Source organism: Rhagoletis pomonella, unplaced genomic scaffold (genome assembly GCF_013731165.1).
Source record: "Rhagoletis pomonella isolate Grant_MI unplaced genomic scaffold, Rhpom_1.0 Rhpom_scaffold_00007, whole genome shotgun sequence".
NCBI lineage: Eukaryota > Metazoa > Arthropoda > Insecta > Diptera > Tephritidae > Rhagoletis > Rhagoletis pomonella.
Genome location: NW_023458561.1, coordinates 40,631,220 through 40,649,956, shown reverse-complemented (window position 1 = coordinate 40,649,956; position 18,737 = coordinate 40,631,220). Strand labels below are relative to the sequence as shown.

The following is an 18,737-nucleotide window of genomic DNA, read 5'->3' as shown; positions in this document are numbered from 1 at the left end:
ACCTACATATATACCTTCAAATGCCACTGTCGATCTATTGTCATAATTTGCATTTATTTGGGTCAAAATTATTATGTCAACAAATACACGAGTAATTTGGACATTTATTTCAAATGAGCTTTACGAGCTATGATGAAATTATATGAATGCTATTAAAATCTGTGATTGAAATCGCAACACAGTATTAGATAAAATTGAACGCAAATAAGCATCAGCTGTTCGAACTCGCCATTAACGTTAAAAACATTTTTTTAATTCCTTTTTTAATTAATAATTGTTGTTCAGCTTGATGCTATTTTTACGACGATCTTTATGGAAAACAACAATAATTCATATTGTCCCAGTACGCATACAAACTGCATTTCAAATTCCCCTGAGCTTTATAATAATTTTAAAACGAAAATTAGAGAAAACTTTAGCGCCAATCTCTTCAGCCAAATATTACCTAACCAAAGCCCATTTCGAGTAAGTGCCCTGTTAGGCATTTACTTGCTGTAAGAGCATATTTTAGAAGAAGTTTCCAACGCTTTTTAATAATGCCAATCAATTTTAAAATTTTTTCGAATGTATAAAAGTATGTATGTAAATATAAAGGTATCCACACACCTACGCGATTCTGTCGGTGCGAATCTGTTCCGAGAAAAATTACAACTATGCCGACCATAGTTTTAAATGAGGAACCACACACTTGTACGATTTTGCTGCAGCGATTTATTCGAACATTCACAGTTCTTCTTTTGGTCGTGCCGAAATCGCAGACTGCCGCGTTTTGAGAACGAAATAGGTCGATAGAAGGATTTTACAACATTAAAACAAAATTGAACGTAAGAAAACAAAACTTATTTTATGTAGAAAAGTTAATAATTTTATTTTTGTTGAAAAATACTTTTTGTTTGTCTATAAATTGACAGTTTTTGCTGCGAAAAATCGCACATATGTGTGCGTACTTGCGTTTTCGAAGCAGTAACGTCTGTAGCATCAAAAACGGTGCGGATTCGTTGCGAAGATGCGCACAGGTGTGTGGACGCCTTAAAAATATAAGAAAGGCATAAATTAATTAAAAACTTTAAATCTTTGAACACATTTTTTTAAATTTATTCTTTAGTATATATGAAAAGCAGCATGAAAACAATACAATGGACGGCATATAGTCTGAGTGTTGTTTTCTGCACGCGTTGTTTTGTGGCTGGTTCCGGCAAAAAAAAAAAACAAAAAAAAATTATGGCACCGATCACCAATCTCGAAAGTAAAACATGAAAATAGGTTTCTTATAGTACCTGAACCCTCCACATTTTCTATTAAAAGAGAGCCATTATTTTCGTACTTGCTGCAATTATCTATCAACAGCTTCACTGTTTTTCATTTGATTTTATAAATCAAACATGTTTCGCAATATATTGGTAGACTTAGATCGTTGGGAGTTTTCATCGTGTAAAATGATATTTGTCCAAACGTACATTTATTTTAGAAATAACAATTATATTTGACTTTTATATTATAAATCCAAAATAACAATTATTTTTGATTTTTATTTTATATGGCTTAGATAACAGTTATTGAAGAGTTTTATTTATAAAAGTCATCACTAAAAATCAGTCAGTGACTTTTACTTTTAAAAGTCATTAATATAAATCAGTGACCGACTTTCATTTTTTTAATCAATCGTATAAAAGTCATTAATATTTTTCGCAGTTAAAAAGGTGTTGGAAAACAAAAGTTTACTACGACTTATTCAAATGACTTATAAGTATGATTGAAAAAATAAAGATCAGTGACTGATTTTTATTTATGACTTTTATAAATAAAAGTCTTCGATAACTGTTATTTAAGACATATAATTTAAAAATCAAAAATAACTGTTATTTGCAGATTATTTAAATAAAAATCAAAAATAATTGTTATTTTCGATTTATAAAATAAAAGTCAGAAATAACGGTTATTTAAAGAGTAATTAAATAAAAGTCAAAAAATAATTGTTAAAGAGTGATTTTTTTAATAAAAGTTGTAACTGTTACGGTCCCTGTTCAAAACATATTCCAAATTTTATGTATGTAAATCCGTCCAGCCATTTCAACGCGAAGAATTGGCAAACATACCCTTTTAAAAAAATTACACTTTGCTCGATGTTTTGCAGTTAAGTTTTGGGATTTCTCATAAACCAAAAAACATTTCTACATGACCTCGCGGATTTTATCTCAGACATTTGTTAAGCAATATGCGGTTTTAATATGAACTTGGAATATTTTTACTAATTTCAAAAATAATAAAATTGCTAAGAACCATGAAAATACTCGTATAATGGTATTAAATATCAAAAGAAATGACAAATTCTCAAAATTCCTCAAAAGAATATGTTCCACAAATGTATGCGGATGGATGTTAATTCATTCATAGTTTTCATAGAATTAAGAAGTTAATTAATGTAGTTAATTCCAATGATTTGAAAGTTACTCGGCTGAAAAATCCGTATAACCATTCAGCTTTTTGTAGTTTTCCTAATTTAAGTGAATATTTTCTAACGACATTTGAGTGTAGGATCATTTTTGATAGACGTTTTGTCAAACAATTACAGTTTCCGAGCAACATCAAAAATAAAACATAATGGCTTGAACACAATGAAAACGACGAGCTCTGGACCACAGCTGTCAAATTATTTTTCCCCGTATTCTTATGTCGATAATTGTTTTGGCGGCGACAGGGCTACGCGACGACTGTGGTTGTGGCCAGATTAGATTTATTTCTATTTTTCCAGCGACAGATAAAGTTCTTCCTCTTCTTTTATGTCAAACTTATACAAATTCATGATGTCGCTGTCGCGTTCAAAAAAGTCATATCGCCATCGACAAAGCACTTAGATAATGAAGATAAAAAATTGGAAGCTATGGCCCGTAGCTCGAAGTTTTCAATTTTTTCGGCACTTAAGAAAGCTTTTTTTTTTCAATAGCGGTCGCCTCTCGTCAGGCTATGGCAAATCTCTAACTGTATTCTGGCCAATGCTGCCAGATTCACAGTTTGAACTATAAATTACAGCTCTTTAGCGGAAATACTGCAGCGCTGATGAAAATTTGCAAGACTTTTTCTACTTCCTAATTGATAAAACGTTGCCAGAAATTAACACCGAACGTGATACTTTAAAAACTCGCGCAACACTGCGGTTGCAAAAATATTTTCCCAAATAAACTAGAAATTCCGGCACTTTTTGGTATTTTAAGAACTACACATTTCTTTAAAAAAAATGCTCCAGGAGGTATTAAATTCGGGGCATCGAATCAGAGGCTAAAGAAATCACCAAATACGAAATTTGAAAGTACATTTCATTAAAACAAAATGTGATTTAAATTGTCCGTTTTATAAAAATTTAGTTTTGTTTAGTTAAGTATAATTTATACAGCTTTATGCTACTTTATTTTAAATGTCAAGTAGTTATAACTGGTAGAAATATTGATGTGCTATCTTTTGTCGCGGGGTGTACATATGTATGTTGAAATAATGTTGAAATAAAATTGAAAAAAATAAATAAAATATTTTGTTCGAAAGCTAAGGTTTTGAGCTAGACTTGAGGAAACTTAGAATAAAATCGACTAACCAGTTTTTTGAGAAAATGCCCGAAACGTATATTTTCAGCAGCCCGATTTTTAGTTTTCAGGCGATAACGTTATGACATATTTATAATTTATAAACCCAAAAGATTTGTTTGAAGACCCTTCTACACATCAATGACAGTGGTAGTTTAAAAAATTGACTTTTTTCGAATTTCAGGCACCAGCCACGTCCACAAAGGCATACGAATAGAAACGTCCTGGAACAAAACCTTCGTATTTTTTTTGGTACTTTAATTTTAATTTAGCTCTATATCTTTCCAACTAGTAGCCAGAACGCAATATATAAGGTATCGTTTGAAAGGTATTGACCCATAGAATAACACTAAATATGTCGGGTGTACCCACTTACCCCCTTACGCCTAGGACTTAACATGTAGAATTCTGTTGGGTTTTGATTTTTATGTAAGAATGGTATAGCAGTGCAAGTATGCATAACTGAGCTATTAGAGTCATAACTGTAGCCTAAAAGTTATTTGCAGGGCTGGAAACCATTCTAAAAATAGGTGCGATTCGGTTCAGTGGTTCGAACCACTTAGAAAAAGCTCGTACCGGTTCATAAGTATGCCTGAACCGCGGTTCGGTTCAAATGGTTCCATTTTTTTATGCTAAATTATACAAATTTGGCAAAAATGTGACAAATCTATAATATAAAAATAAAAGCCTTTGTTACTGAGATCAAATTCTAATATCCACATGTATTGTGGTGGAAAACCAAATAGGGCGCAACATTTTAGCAAGTTTTGGCTACTTTTCATTTGTTTATTTTTTACCCATATGAATCCAAGCAAAAATTATGAAAATTCTGCAAAGTTTTATCTCAAGTGCAAACTTAAAGAAAAAAATCTATAAAAAATTTAAAAGTTTTAAGCTGATTTTTGGCAATTTTTCACTCAGTTTCTTCCATACTAAGTATGTGGGAATGTTTTTTTTTTTATATGGTAGAAAATGCGTAAAACCTTGAACAAAAAAATGGTTTAAAATCAACGCGATCAAGATGAAATTAGAAAAATTTTCATATACTTTTTTAAGGTTTCGACAAGTCGTAAGCCTAGTCGAGTAGACGGAATCAGCATACTCAGAATTTTCAACTGACACTATAAATTTGAACTTTCCTCTTTTTCGGTAGGTTGGGGCTTACACTAGGCCTTAACTTCATATGTACAACTATGGTAAAATTAATAGGAGTGCGACATTTGACTACTTTTCTTTAGTTGGTTTAATATTCTTTAATTTTTCATAAAAGTATAACATCAGCCAAAATTTAAACCTTGTACGAAAATTAGAAAAAATAAACAAATTTCAACCAAATTGCATCAAAGTACCAAAATTTTTAATCAGAACTAAAAAAAATCCGAGTATGCTACATTGTAGCTCATTCCACTTAGTGTAATATGTTAAGTGCAAGTTTGAATTATCTTAAAATTCGCATTGATTTTTGATTTTTTTTTATGGCGTTTTTAAGCACATATTTTAAGTATTCTTTATAAGGGCGAAATTAGAAATCACAGAGTTGCCATCAAACAAAATATTTTTGCAGTTTTACCATGCGGGTTTTTAGACAAAGATTTTTATTACAAAACTTGACATATGCTCTTTTTTATCTAATACCAGTCCTCTAAATTCACAGAAGTAGTTTTGTGGAAAGTCCTACATAGTTTTCGATGATCTGGCAACCTAAACCTTTCGTATTTCACAACATTGACTCCGTCGTTAAAAGCCGCATACATTTTTTATCACTGCTTTATAATAAAACCTTAAAGTGGTAAAATTATTTACTTAACTGATAAATGCTATGTAACTCTGTTTCATTTTAATTACAGACCCTACCAACCGGCACCCGTGCCGTAAGAATGCGGTCTAAACCGCCGATCATCATATGAAATTCCAACCAAAGACTGCAAAAGTATTGGTTTCCAACAACAGCAACAACAAAACTTTAACTACTTAAGCTCCAAAAGCACAATGATGAAAACAAAACCTAAAATAAATTTTATATACTTAGCTATAGTATTTAGTATAGGCATCCAAACAAGTTATGGTAAGTTATGCTACCTTTATACATTTCACACGTATGTACATACATACGCATATCTTAACCTACGTCCAACCACATTCACCTCGGCCGAACAATTTCAGCACAAACCACCTGCAAGAATGGCCTGGGACGTGTTCTCTACGAACGATTGCCCAACCAACAATTACAGGGCTACGATGATGATGTGGTGCGCGACACAGCGCCGCCCTTTCGCGTCCTAGAAAAGTGTCAAGATTTGTGCCTGCGCGATCGCACCGGCACCAACAATCTAGTGCGCACTTGCACCAGCTTCGACTTTCAGCCAGGCAGTCGCATCACCTCATTCGGTGGCACTTCCGAATACGAAGAATCCCTCTGCTATCTAACATCGGAGCAGGCGGGTCCTGAGGGCATCGGCAGTTTGATGTTAGTGCCCAACAGTGTGCATTTCAATGAGATCTGTTTGACATGTAAGTGTTGGAGTGGGGCATGCAGCACCAACTAGCGCGTTAATAAAATAACTGTGTAATTAATATTTTTGCTTTTTGTTTTGTTGCCTCACCATATAGCCAGTCGCCCGGAGAGAGAATGTCCCAGTCGGCGTTATGTATTCGAACGGCATCCACGCAAGAAATTGAAATTACCAATATCGGATGTTAAGGAGGTGTGTGATGATTATCAGCAACTACAACTGTTCTTTGATGGTCTATTATTTTTAATCTTACTGTTCTTGTTGCTAACTTTATTGCCTATGGCACCCGTGTAACACATTTGTGGTTAACTCATTCAAGTTTGTATTCATACAGTTTACGGCAGCAAATCGTTCGGATTGTGAGGACAAGTGTTTGAATGAGTTCGCCTTCGTTTGCCGCTCCGCCAATTTCGATTCGACCATGCGTTCGTGTACTCTGAGCAGGTGAGTGAATTGTTAACGAGCATGCACATACTTATTTAGGACGAATTCACACTCTCTTGATACAAAAGCATGAAATTTGTGTGTCAAGATGTAAATAATTTTAAACATACACAGGATAAAATTAATACATAAAAAATATAGAATATTCTAGGACAAGGTATGTTGCATACGATCCTTCCCTTAAAGCCGCCACAAGTGTGCATAACTGGTGAGGCCGAAAAAAGGGTGTGTAGCTTTGGGCAATAATTTTACCTGCCTGACGACTGCAATGTTATTTAGGCGGAAATCTTTGCCATACGCCTCTTTCAAGGAAAGCATTAGAATGCACAGGGGTGCAGTTGAGATTTATAAGGGAATATCGGGAAATGTCAAGTAGCTCTAAGGGATCAATCTAAAACCACAGCGAATTTTTTTTTGAGACCTTAGATTTGACGGTTGGGACTCAGGTACCAATCATAAATTGATTAAAATTCAAGTGTGAATTCCGCCTTATAATTCTATATGCAGCTACTTATATATTTACAAATGCATACTCTGTATTTCTTGCAAATTGAAAGATAACCAACACTTATCTGCGTACTTGAACCAATAAACAGTGGCGTATATATAAATAGAGACGCGACCTTCCAACAAGTTTTGACTGTTTTTTCTTTTTTTTTAATATTTATTATTTTTTTATGTAATTATTGCTCGTTACCTAAGGAAAACAATGTAAGCCCAAATTTCAAACTTTATACAAAAATTCCAAAAAATGCGACACATTCTAATCAAAATTTCGAGCTTTTAATTCGATTTCTTAGAAAAATTTTGAGTATGCAGTTTTGAAGTAGCCAAGACTTATTGTTGATTTTTGGGAATATTTATTTTTTTTACGTAAGTTTCTCCATATAAAAAAATTTTCGAGTTTTATTGAAAAAGGAAATAAATAAAATTGCGTAACACCGTCAACATAATAATAGCTCAAAACCAGCGGTTGTTTGTAATTACTTTAAACTTGAATACCAACTGCATATCCACAATTTTCCAAAAAAAATCGGTTGAAAAATTTTCATAAATTTTATATAAAATTTAAAACTCTAACTTTCATGGTTTCTAGCTAGATAACGAGCTACACTTTCGAAAAAAAATAATAAACATTAAATAAACAAAAGAAAAATTGCCAAACTTATTAAAATATCGTGTCCCTATTTATGTTTTCGCCAACGTATATACCTATGTAAATGAGAATATAACTACAATTAATTATTTATATTCTAATCAACAGATTCACACGTCGCACACATCCAGAATTGCTGGAAGATGACCCCAACTCTGACTATCTGGAGAACACCTGCCTGAATGGTATGCAAATACCAGTTTCATGGTCATTACTTTCCTTCATGTAAATTGCATGCACATGCACATACACTTACATATGTACAAGTGCATGCATATCTACTTGTTTCTTGCTTGTTATCATTCCAACTCAAAACAAATGCCACTTATCAAATGCTTACATATTCATCTCTCTACGGAAAATATACACCTGGTCCGGCAATTAAATAACAATTTTTTCCTTTTGTTTTTTTTTTTTACTCTACTTTCAACAGCTGAGCGACGTTGTGACGGCCTGGTCGTGTTCGTTAAGGAGGAGAACAAACGACTGGGCGGTCCCTTCGAGGTGGATATATTCAATAACATGACATTGGAAGAATGTCAGACGATGTGTCTGCGCGCCGAGAAGTAAGTGGCAGTGTGCAGCCCCCCACCATTTAAGTTTAAGCACAGGCATACATACATACGTATGTACCCACTGATTACATAACCTCACTCTTAACATGCGTTGTGCAAATATAATTAAATAATTACTAAAGTTGGTAATTGATTGTTGTGCAATTGCAGATACTTTTGTCGCTCCGTCGAGTACGATGATCAGACGAAGCAATGCATTTTATCTGAGGAAGATTCCATTTCACAGAAAGACGACATAAGCATCAGTTCCAGTCCAACACATCATTTCTATGATCTGGTCTGCTTAGACAACCGTAAGTGTATTGGAGGGGGGGAGGGGATGTGGTGGAATGTTGTAAATATGAAATGTGCGTGTTGTTGCAGTATTATCGTATGAACGTTGCAATCTGTTGGCATGCCTGTTGTGGTTCTAGTTACAGCCAATCTTCCACCATGCCTACTCGCCTACATCCACCACGCCACCGATTCAGTCATTGTTGACCTATTTCACTACTGACTTCAGTAGTAATTGCTTTGCGATTCTATTTTCTTATAATCATTGTTCTTCTTCTACCATTTGATTGCAGAACGCGCTAATGATTATCCCGATAATTCCGTCACATCGCATCTATTCTCGTCGGGTCGCCGGCCTGATACCGCATTTCAGCGCTATCGTAATTCACGCCTGGGCGGCGAATTTCATTCCGAGATTACTGGACGCTCTTTGAGTGAATGCTTGGATGAGTGTCTGCGTCAGACGAGCTTCCAGTGTCGGTGAGTATAGCATAAATAAATGTATGCATAAACATTCGGGCAACTCATAAAATACACAAAAAGCTGCTATTCTACAATAAAAAGTTGAAGTCTAAAATGGCAGGATGTAGGTGCAAGGTGGCGCAGAATGTATCAACCTCTTTGAAGGCGATAGAACATTTTCCGTTGGCGGTAAACATAATTCGTTTTTGAATATATTAACGGGTAACAGTTACGAACTTTATTGTGTTTCAAAATGCCGAGGTATAGGCACTAGAACGCGGAAAAATTGTTTCAATGCTTTTGCGGAATAATTCTTCGGTAATTTTATTTCACCGTACATTTCAAAAACAAATAACCAAACCTTGTGGCGCCACCTACTCAAACAAGTCAACGTCTGGAGGCTCGACTTTAAGAGATTGGGTCAACCCGAGATCAGAAATCAGCTGGTCGGCCCCGAACAAGTCAATCAATGGGAACATCCAAGCTGTGAAAGATAGTGTCGAGGATAAGCCATTAACGCAATTAACCATTTCTCTGTGGTCCCCTCCAAAAATTTTGACCAAATATTTTGAAGTTGTTTCCATCCAAAATTCAGATGGTTTAACAGCTGGTAGCGGTATTTAAAGGGGCTGGTGTACATAAGCACGCCGCGAACCCTCGGGCCCCTAAAGAATAACCTTGGACAAAAAATATACATTCTAGAACCGGAAATCGTGACAAAAGTGATGCAAAATGCCATAAAAAGAGCCGAAATTTGCTTCAGCTCAAGTGGCTACCTCCTATCAGAAACATATTATTTTCCAAACATAAAAAAATTAAATGCTCTGCTTCAAATACATATTTTGTATTCAGATTTTTAAAAAGCGTGTGTGGGATTGCCTTAAGCTTGCAATACTTATCGCACCCAGGAGCCGGGTATACCTCATTAGGGTACCAGAAAAAAATAAATTTACTCCTGATTTGATTTTTGGAAATCCGGTAAAAAGATCCTTCGACTCCGCACAACGAAAGCATGCGCACCCACGGACACAAGGGAAGTGGCCTCTTCTCATATCGAAACAGAAGTCCCACCAGCCGGAAGCGGTCTAGATGTTCTCCTGCCTGATTTAAAACATATACATATGTCGTGCTGTCCTGCACGTGGGCTCTGCAGACAATATTCTATTAGCTTTTTGGATAAAGCCATTTTCCAACAAAAATTATAGTGATTATAGTCAAGTCTCTTCATAAGCTGGGAGCTGAAACAAACCTAATCACGCGTTTTTACAGCTTACTTTGCGACAGGACTGTCGTGGCGGATTGGGGAGCATCTGTACTCAGCATGGAGCTAATAGGGCACCCCCCCCCCCCCCCCCATTGTTCCTCTCCCTGCTCTTGATTTGGGTTTTAAACGATCTTTTATGGAAACCGGGTGGTTAACTGGCTCGAAAGCTGCAGAAGTAGGAATAGGTGCAATCAAGTTAGGGATAGATACACTACTGACGGATGTAACGTCAACTAGTAAGGTTAGCATATACTCTGATAGCCGGTACGCTCGAAAACAGTAAGGGAATGTCTGATCCCTCAACCGGGTTGGAGTACTTCCTAATAAGGCTCATAGCCTATTTCCACTAAGAGCTTCACTGCAGTTAAGAGCTTAGGTAAATTCAAGGAACGTTAAAATTGGTGAACGGCAAAGTTTATTTCTTACTTTGTGCTTTCTTGCTTGCGATTGCTTGTACTTTATATGAGCGATTACCTCCTTCGCGTTGTAATCTCCTTTTTCCAATAGGCTTGAAATGCAGTTAAGTCTTGGTGGAAATGAGCTCATATTTGGGTGTCGGGTCACAATGAAATCGCGGGAAACTGCGTGGCTGACGACTTGGCAAGTCAAGGAAATTAAATATATGGGTCAGCTGGGGAAGGATCTACACTCCTGCGTTTCGCTCTTAGACAGTTGGGTATTATGAAAGCTCAGCAAGCGTTAGTCTAAAGTTAGGACATGCGCAATTGCAAGATCCTTCTGACCTGAGGTTGCCCATGGCGGTCAAGGCAGCTCTCACTTTTGGTGGGGGTTCTGACAGGTCATGGTTTTCACGGGTCAAGATTAGCGATCTGAACTGATCCCGTATCGATCCGCTTTATCAACGCTTTAATCGTACTGCTTCAGAGCTTACCTGTAATTTCCTATAAAAGTCAGCCGGAAAAAAGTGAATAAAGGTCTCTTGGGCTTTTTTCGTAGAGGTAAAGCCCCTGTGGGGAGAAATAAGCTCAGAGGCTTGACATTGTCTTCTGAGGGGTAATAGTTACCAGTATTTGTGTTTTCTGTATGTTTCTCGTACCGGGAACCGAACCTGGCTCCTGCCGAGTTGTAGTATGCACTTCTAACTAATTGGCTACGACGGCTGCCTTACGATAATTTCCGTTTTATAAAACATTTTATGTGCATGCGCGTAATTCACACGATTAGATACCTTTCTTCTACCGTACTTAGAAAGTGGTCGTTTACTCGAAGAAGCCCCTTTTGTCCGACCGATAGTCGCCCAAGCTATGTATTCAGTGGCCGCTGCCAGCCAAAGGAATTTGTTTTTTCCTAACATTTTCCGCTCGCATTAAATCAATAACAACTGTATGACTGCGATTCCGATGGCAAATTAATTAACTCAACTCAACTCAACTCACTAAGTGGAAAGTCGACTGAAGACTCAATACATTAACATATATACATTGTAGATAAAAATGTATTGCACGTAACTGTAACTTTTGTTCCGCGTTGACTGACATTTAAGTGGTCATTTAAAATTGTGAACAGTAAATGGAGTAAACGGTTCAACGAACAAATCAAAATCATTAAATAAACTTGTCGTATTAAATTCTTTGCTTCATTTCCACTTTTACCACCTCTCTATAAGACACACAATTTAACAGTTTCGTTTCAATCATTTCTTTTCTATAGATCAGCCGTTTACAGCGATCGCTTTCGTACGTGTCGCTTGAGTCGCTACAATCAAAAGGATGGTATGCGCATTATTTACGATGCCGACTATGACTATTATGAGAATCTAATGTGTAAGTAGTGCAATAAAGTTGCCACATTCGCGCTGTCGTCAACATAAATAAATAAATTTATATCTGCTCTTTTTCTTTGGAAGTGAACGTAGTAGGCGGTGGTGACGCAGATGGACATGGCAACGCTGGTAATGGCGGCAGCCACCGACCTGGTGAGCATGGAAGCACTAATTGGCGTCCACCCAACAAAGACGACGATCGATATGGCGCGGGTGGAGGCGGTAGTTCAGGTGGTAGATATCCTGGTGCTGGAGGTGGCGCGGGAGGTGGACCGGGAGGAGGTGGCGCTGGTGTTGATGACTACGGGCGTCCTTACGATCGCTATCCGATAACAGACGATTATGGTAAATCTATAATAAGTATGTAGCTTTATTGTCAATTAATAAATACTATGATGAGTGCTAAAATACTACTATCACGTGTTCATTACTAAAAACTTGCAAATTTACATTTATTTAAAATTATTTCTTTTGTGTATGTAACTTCTTTCACGCTTAGTTACTTACTTACCCGCTAACAAACTAACAACGAACGCTTTATTAACCCTACTTCCCCAGATCGCTACCCAGGAGGCGGCGGCGGCGGCGGCAGTGCGGACCGTTATGCTGGAGATAGCCGTTATCCACCACCTGTAGATGGGCGTGACCCTTACGATGAACGCTATCCACTGGGTCGTCTGCCCGCCATCGACAATGAACGCTATCCGGGCGACAGAGATCGCTATCCCGGCGGCAGCGTGGATTTGTATCCTGGCGACCGCGACCGCTACCCATTAGATCGCGATCGTGATCGTGATCGTGATCGGCACCCTAGTGACCGCTATCCCCTCGATCGTGACCGTGATCGTTATCCACTTGGCGATCGTGATCGCGACCGTTATCCAGGCGGTGATCGCGATCGTTACGCTGGCGACAGAGATCGTTACCCAATTGGTGATCGTGAACGGTATCCGATAGGTGATCGTGTACGCGACCGTTATCCCAGCATCGACGATCGTTATCCACCTGGTCGTTATGGTGAACGTGACCGCGATCGCGATCGTTATCCAGTTGGTGACTATCCACCGCGTGATCGCTATCCTTACCGGCCTTTGGATCGTTATCCTATACCACCAGTCACGGAAAATGGTTTAGGTGGTGACGTGCCACATACGCGACCTTACCCACCAGACGATGATTTGTCTTATCGTCCATATGGCACTACGGGCCGCTATCCAGAGGATCGCTATGCCAGTCGTTATCCCTCGCGATATTCGCCAGCGAGGGATCCCATAGGCGGCTACACAGGCCGCGATGCACCCGATAGTTTCTTTCTTGACAAACGTTTTCGTCCCTCATCTTATGATTCGCGATATCCGCTGCTGACTGGCGGACGTGGTGGACCACCGCCGCGTTACGGACCAGACGGACGTTATCCACCAGATGATATAATACACAGCGCCCGAAGACCAGAACCTGACTCGGCAAAGAGATATCCACCAGCGCCGTTAGTGCCGCCTACCACGATAAGTAAATATCCTTCATCTCCAAACCGCTTTCCGGTAGGTACTGAGCGCTTTCCAATCGATATATACAAATATGGCAATCGATTTGGCAGCAGCGGCAGTAGTAGCGGCGTTAGACCAGGTAAGCGCACCTAAAATAAATGCACACACTAATCGACTAGCAAGCGTTTCGTGTGCCTAACCCTTCATGTTGGAGATATCAGATTTGTATTATATAAATCGTTTCAACCTATCGTGCAGGTTACGAACGCCCACCACCGCCGCCACACTATTACGATATGGACTATGAGGAGCGCTATGGTGATCGCTATGGCGGCTATGATCGCGAATATGAAGGACCAATAGGTAGACGACCACTAGGCGGCGGCTATCCACATTACGAGACGCCCTTCAATCGCCCCTATGGCCATGGCTTAGGCGCACCACCGCCACTCGATGACAATCGTCCGCTACCGCCACCACTGCACCCCTACGGCGCTGGTGGACATGGCGGCGCCGTCGTCGGCCCAGGTGTTGCTGCTGGCGGTCCACCGCGTCCGCAATTGACGCGCTGTGAGGAGACAGATAATTTTAAGCAAATTGCGGCCAGACACAAAATGCGACGCCACTATGTGCGACGCGCGCTAGTCGTGCCCTCGCTGATACAATGCGAGCGAGAATGCATCGAGTCGCGGGAGTTCGTTTGTCGCAGCTTCAATTACAGGTAAGTGTCCAAGATGATTTGCTTAATTACGAGACTATCAGAGCGAATAACCGGTATTCACCTGCGCAGAGATGCGGCGGCTACAAATTATGATCAACGCGATTTGCCCAATTGTGAGCTGAGCGATCGCGATTCGCGCGAACTGGACGTACACGATCCCAATTACTTTGATGCAGCCAACTATGACTACTACGAACGTAGTTTGGGGCGCAGCGATGGCGAGTGCATGGATGGTGAGTGGAGGGAGCAGGGGAATTACTTTAAGTTAATAAATTTGTGCATTATTTTGATTTACAGTAACACAAACCTGCAACGAGGAGGGCATGGAATTCACTATACGCACACCGGAAGGTTTTCTTGGACGCATCTACACCTATGGCTACTATGACAGGTGTGTGCGCGCGTGCAAATAAGATTATCGTCTGCGATATTTACACTTCAATCCAATAATAATATATAATTTGCTTATAGATGTTTCTTCCGTGGCAATGGTGGCACCGTGAACGTGTTGCGCATCAGTGGCCCACAAGGCTATCCCGATTGCGGCACACAAAGAGTAGGCTTTTCTATTTAAATTTTATTACTCGTTTCTTTATTCGCACTTCTCGTTCTATATAAAGCATGTATGTACTTGCTTTATCGGATCATAACCAATGCTTTTTTTCTCTTTACACAGTACGGCGACACGCTGACCAACATTGTGGTTGTGCAATTCTCCGATAATGTGCAAACCAGTCGCGATAAACGCTATAATTTAACATGTGTTTTCCGGGGGCCCGGTGAAGCGGTTGTCACTTCCGGTTATATTGGCGCAGGGTAAGACAAATGAATTGAAATGCGCTGCTTTAAGTAAGGCTTGAAAGTGCGTTGCATACTTGTAGGCGCATGTGAAATGTTGTGGTAGTGAGTAGCGTTGCTTAGCGTATTCTTGAAGCTCTCGCTGAGCTGATGATCATGTAGTTCATAAAATTAGATGCGAAAATATTTCTCTGTTTATTTATAGAAGAGACTATTCTGGCGTGAACTGTTGAAATCGAGTTGGCTATTTAATCTTAAATATTTATCCGAAGGGTATATTTAATCTCAAATCCTAACCCCAGTGAACATTTTTAATTACTAAACCTTTCTAAGTCCAAAATAATAAATACATTAGCTAGAAATTGTTTGTAATTATAATTTTGCTGTGGTGTATTCTGAAATAACTTGTCAGAGCCTAAGTAGACCCTTCAATTAAGTCGTGACTTGATTTACCATTCTATTTATTAGAGGAGAGCCTTTAGGGCTAAAAATACCACATTGTTTGCGAAAAAAGATTAATTGTTATAAATCCCTGCTTAAAGACATTTTTCATACTGAAATTATTTCGATGGCACATCCAGCCGGAAAATTCAAAGAGTCTTATTTTGGTTGTTGGTGTTTCCGACTGGATACGAGGATAAAGTATTGTGGAACGATTTTGTTCGTCATCCCTTGTAAAATTTAATTCTGTGTCGTGTCATCTTTAGTGTAATTTTTCGTTCAGAATCGTTTCGCAATATCAAATTCAAAGAGGTTTGGCCCAAATTTTGATCATGCTGTGTCCCAAGGATCCATTTCAATCGTCATGCACCATGACAAGAGAAATTCCGGGCCGGGTATTATATATGAGCCGCCCCCTGGAAGGAAAACAGTAAAATTGGGCGAAAATGTAGAATTCAGCCCTCGAACTTAAACTTGTAAAATTTCCAAATCTCAAAGTGCATAATTTTAGAAATTCTTCAGACTGAAGCCTAAATAATCAGCTGTTAAATTGCATATGGCAAACATACGTATATGCATACATATTGAAGACTATAAGCTTCGTAATAACTTTTTCTCTTGAGACGAGAAGCTTAGTAATTCCGGTTCTTGAAGGAAAATTGAACACTTGCCAGACTTTTTTGTTTGAAAATTTCGTTCAATTCTCGATTATTTGCTGGCAGTTCGCCACATTTTTCAGTTCATGGGCGCCACCAGCAGCCTGATTAAAAGATTTCCGTTTTGCATACGCAAGGTTGAGAGTTTTTCGTCAAATATTCTCGGCTTTAATACACCGATTGGTGCTGGTCTTCAATGAAGAGGTATTATTGTCTCAACTTCCGATGGGTTTCATTGCTGAGTGTGCTACTTGTTCTTCCGATATACTACAGTTGATGCCTCCGAGGCAGCACTTTTAATCACCTACTGACAGTATCGAAATAAAATTGCCTCATTGGACTCCGAAGCTGCTGCACTGGTACATTCATTGTGTTCGGTTGCGCCGATACTTTCGTTGTCCGACTGTAGTTGACGAATCGATATATTCTTCATATTATCTCACATCGTTCTCATGGAATCCTTCTGTTTTTCATAAATACTCATTAGTAGTTCTATTCGTATCGACTCCTTCATACATACCTTCGCATCCTTATTTAAACAATTGACTTATTGCCTGCCAAGCATTCAAAAAGGTAGGCTGCGAATCATACCCGGGGGCCTTGGCGACTCTAGCGCAGTTACTGTTTGGATATTGTAGCCGTCTCAACAGCTAACTGTCCAGTCTCGATCCCAATACCTCCAATCAGGGGTCGGCATGTGGAGACTCCCCCACCTCTTGCAAAGAATTTACTTTACATTTCTTGCTAAGTTGTAATTTTTCTTCTTCTTGTTTTCACTTTGCTTATTCACAATAACAAAAGCGCAGCAATGCATTTCTAAAATTTTAAGAAAACTTTCGTGCTATTCACATATCTTTTACTAGTGGGAAACTGTAAATTTTTTAACCATAAATACTTTATATTTAGAGTTTCAACATCACAGATGAGGGACTCGCCTTTGTATGGTTGAACATAAATAAATATGCATTTGTTCTTAACTGACTGAAATTAGGTAAGGATTGGCAGGTAACCAAAGTACTGGCCGCCTAGACTTCAAGTAATGTTCGGTTAAATTCGGGCTGACCTAGCTTTGAACCCAAGAGCAAACAATAGATTTGAAATGGTGTTATATATGTATTTGTATGCTAGTTAATAGTTCACGCCGGGGTGGAGAAGTCTTTACAAAAAATTATTGTTTCGCCAGAATAGTCTGTTAATTATTTTATGACTTCTTCTAGCTGTCTATCAACTATACGCTTGTACTGCTGATAGTCTTTATGCTATAGATAAGCTTATATTAATTTTATTTAGCTACCACTAATCCCAGTAAATCGTTGTACTCTAAATGCAACGAAATGAGCGGTGGAGAGGCATAAATAAATCGCTGTGCTCACTTGTTACAAAGCTCAGCATTATTTCATGTAATCGCCACGAAACATTTTGTTGACCCATTGCCACAATGTGTTTCTGTATGAAGTCTCACTGATTCCCACAGATCCGGCAGTCCCATACCAATCGAATACTTACCCGCAGAGAATACGCTCAGCTCCAAAGTTCGTCTCATGATACTGTATCAAGGACGTCCGACCACCACTATAGCAGTCGGTGATCCACTAACTTTCCGCTTGGAGGCACAAGATGGCTACAATCATGTAACTGATATATTTGCCACCAATGTGGTGGCGCGTGATCCATACTCGGGCAGGAGTATACAGCTTATCGATCGCTTCGGGTATGTGCATCATTTGTTGCTGTAAAAATACCATGTTTCTTAAAAATTACTTACGCATCCATTTAGTTGCCCCGTGGATCCGTATGTCTTCCCCGAACTGGATAAATTGCGCGATGGTGATACGTTGGAGGCGCGTTTCAACGCCTTCAAAATACCCGAATCTAATTTCCTCGTATTTGAGGCTACAGTTCGCACTTGTCGCGATGGCTGTCAACCGGCTTATTGTCCAGGCGCAGCTGGACGGCAGGAGCCCTCGTTCGGTCGTCGCAGGCGTTCGTTGAATGAAACAGATGTTGTGGAAATTGAATCGAATACTGAACCGGTAGCTGAACATTTGATGGACGACATGTCGGAGATGAATAGTACAAAGGTGACAGGCACTTTGGGAGATTTTAACAAAAGTGAGTCGTTAGTTTTCTAAAAAAAAAAACACTGAGTCCATAATAATAAAAAAACCATACGGCTCTTACAGCTGCCACAAGCGATGACAAGTCCAATCAGGAGCTTGAAGAACCCGAGCAAGTGCGGGAAATGATTGAGGTAAGTTGTCGAAAGTATTTAAAAAATATCGAATTAAAATTTTAACAAATACTGAGTCATTTTTTTATGTTATAAGTAACTACTTTATTCCTTTCCTTTGATCAAGGTATTTGAAACCCGTGAAGAGATCGAGAAGGAAACATATCCACGCAAACTAGTTGCTCCCATAGAGACCGTATGCATGACACCCTCTGAGTATCACGGCCTTATAACAGCCATTATATTGCTAATGTTTTTACTATTCAGTATTACTTTGGTTTCTGGTTTAGCTTACCGGTATGATTTGATTAAAATTTACGTTTGCAAGAGCATATTTTATTTTGCAAAAAAAAAAAAAA

At 38.8% G+C, this 18,737-nt stretch overlaps 2 protein-coding genes across 2 annotated transcripts in view; one reads left to right on the top strand and one right to left on the bottom strand.

The window, feature by feature from the left end:
- Positions 1-5,637: 5,637 nt before the first annotated feature.
- LOC118743829 lies at positions 5,638-15,109 on the top strand. Its single transcript, XM_036476593.1, has 16 exons — positions 5,638-5,671; positions 5,739-6,086; positions 6,186-6,280; positions 6,423-6,532; positions 7,797-7,873; positions 8,122-8,254; positions 8,414-8,556; positions 8,830-9,016; positions 11,934-12,046; positions 12,130-12,405; positions 12,604-13,671; positions 13,791-14,253; positions 14,323-14,486; positions 14,551-14,644; positions 14,725-14,809; positions 14,930-15,109. The coding sequence occupies exons 1-16, from the start codon at positions 5,638-5,640 to the stop codon at positions 15,071-15,073; spliced, it is 3,534 nt and encodes a 1,177-aa protein (XP_036332486.1). The 3' UTR covers positions 15,074-15,109.
- Positions 15,110-18,664: 3,555 nt separating this feature from the next.
- Positions 18,665-18,737, bottom strand: part of LOC118743828 — a 13,960-nt gene continuing 13,887 nt past the window's right edge. Inside the window, exon 21 of the mRNA XM_036476592.1 lies at positions 18,665-18,668. Coding sequence (XP_036332485.1) covers positions 18,665-18,668 — 4 coding nt within the window. The remainder of the gene's footprint in view (positions 18,669-18,737) is intronic.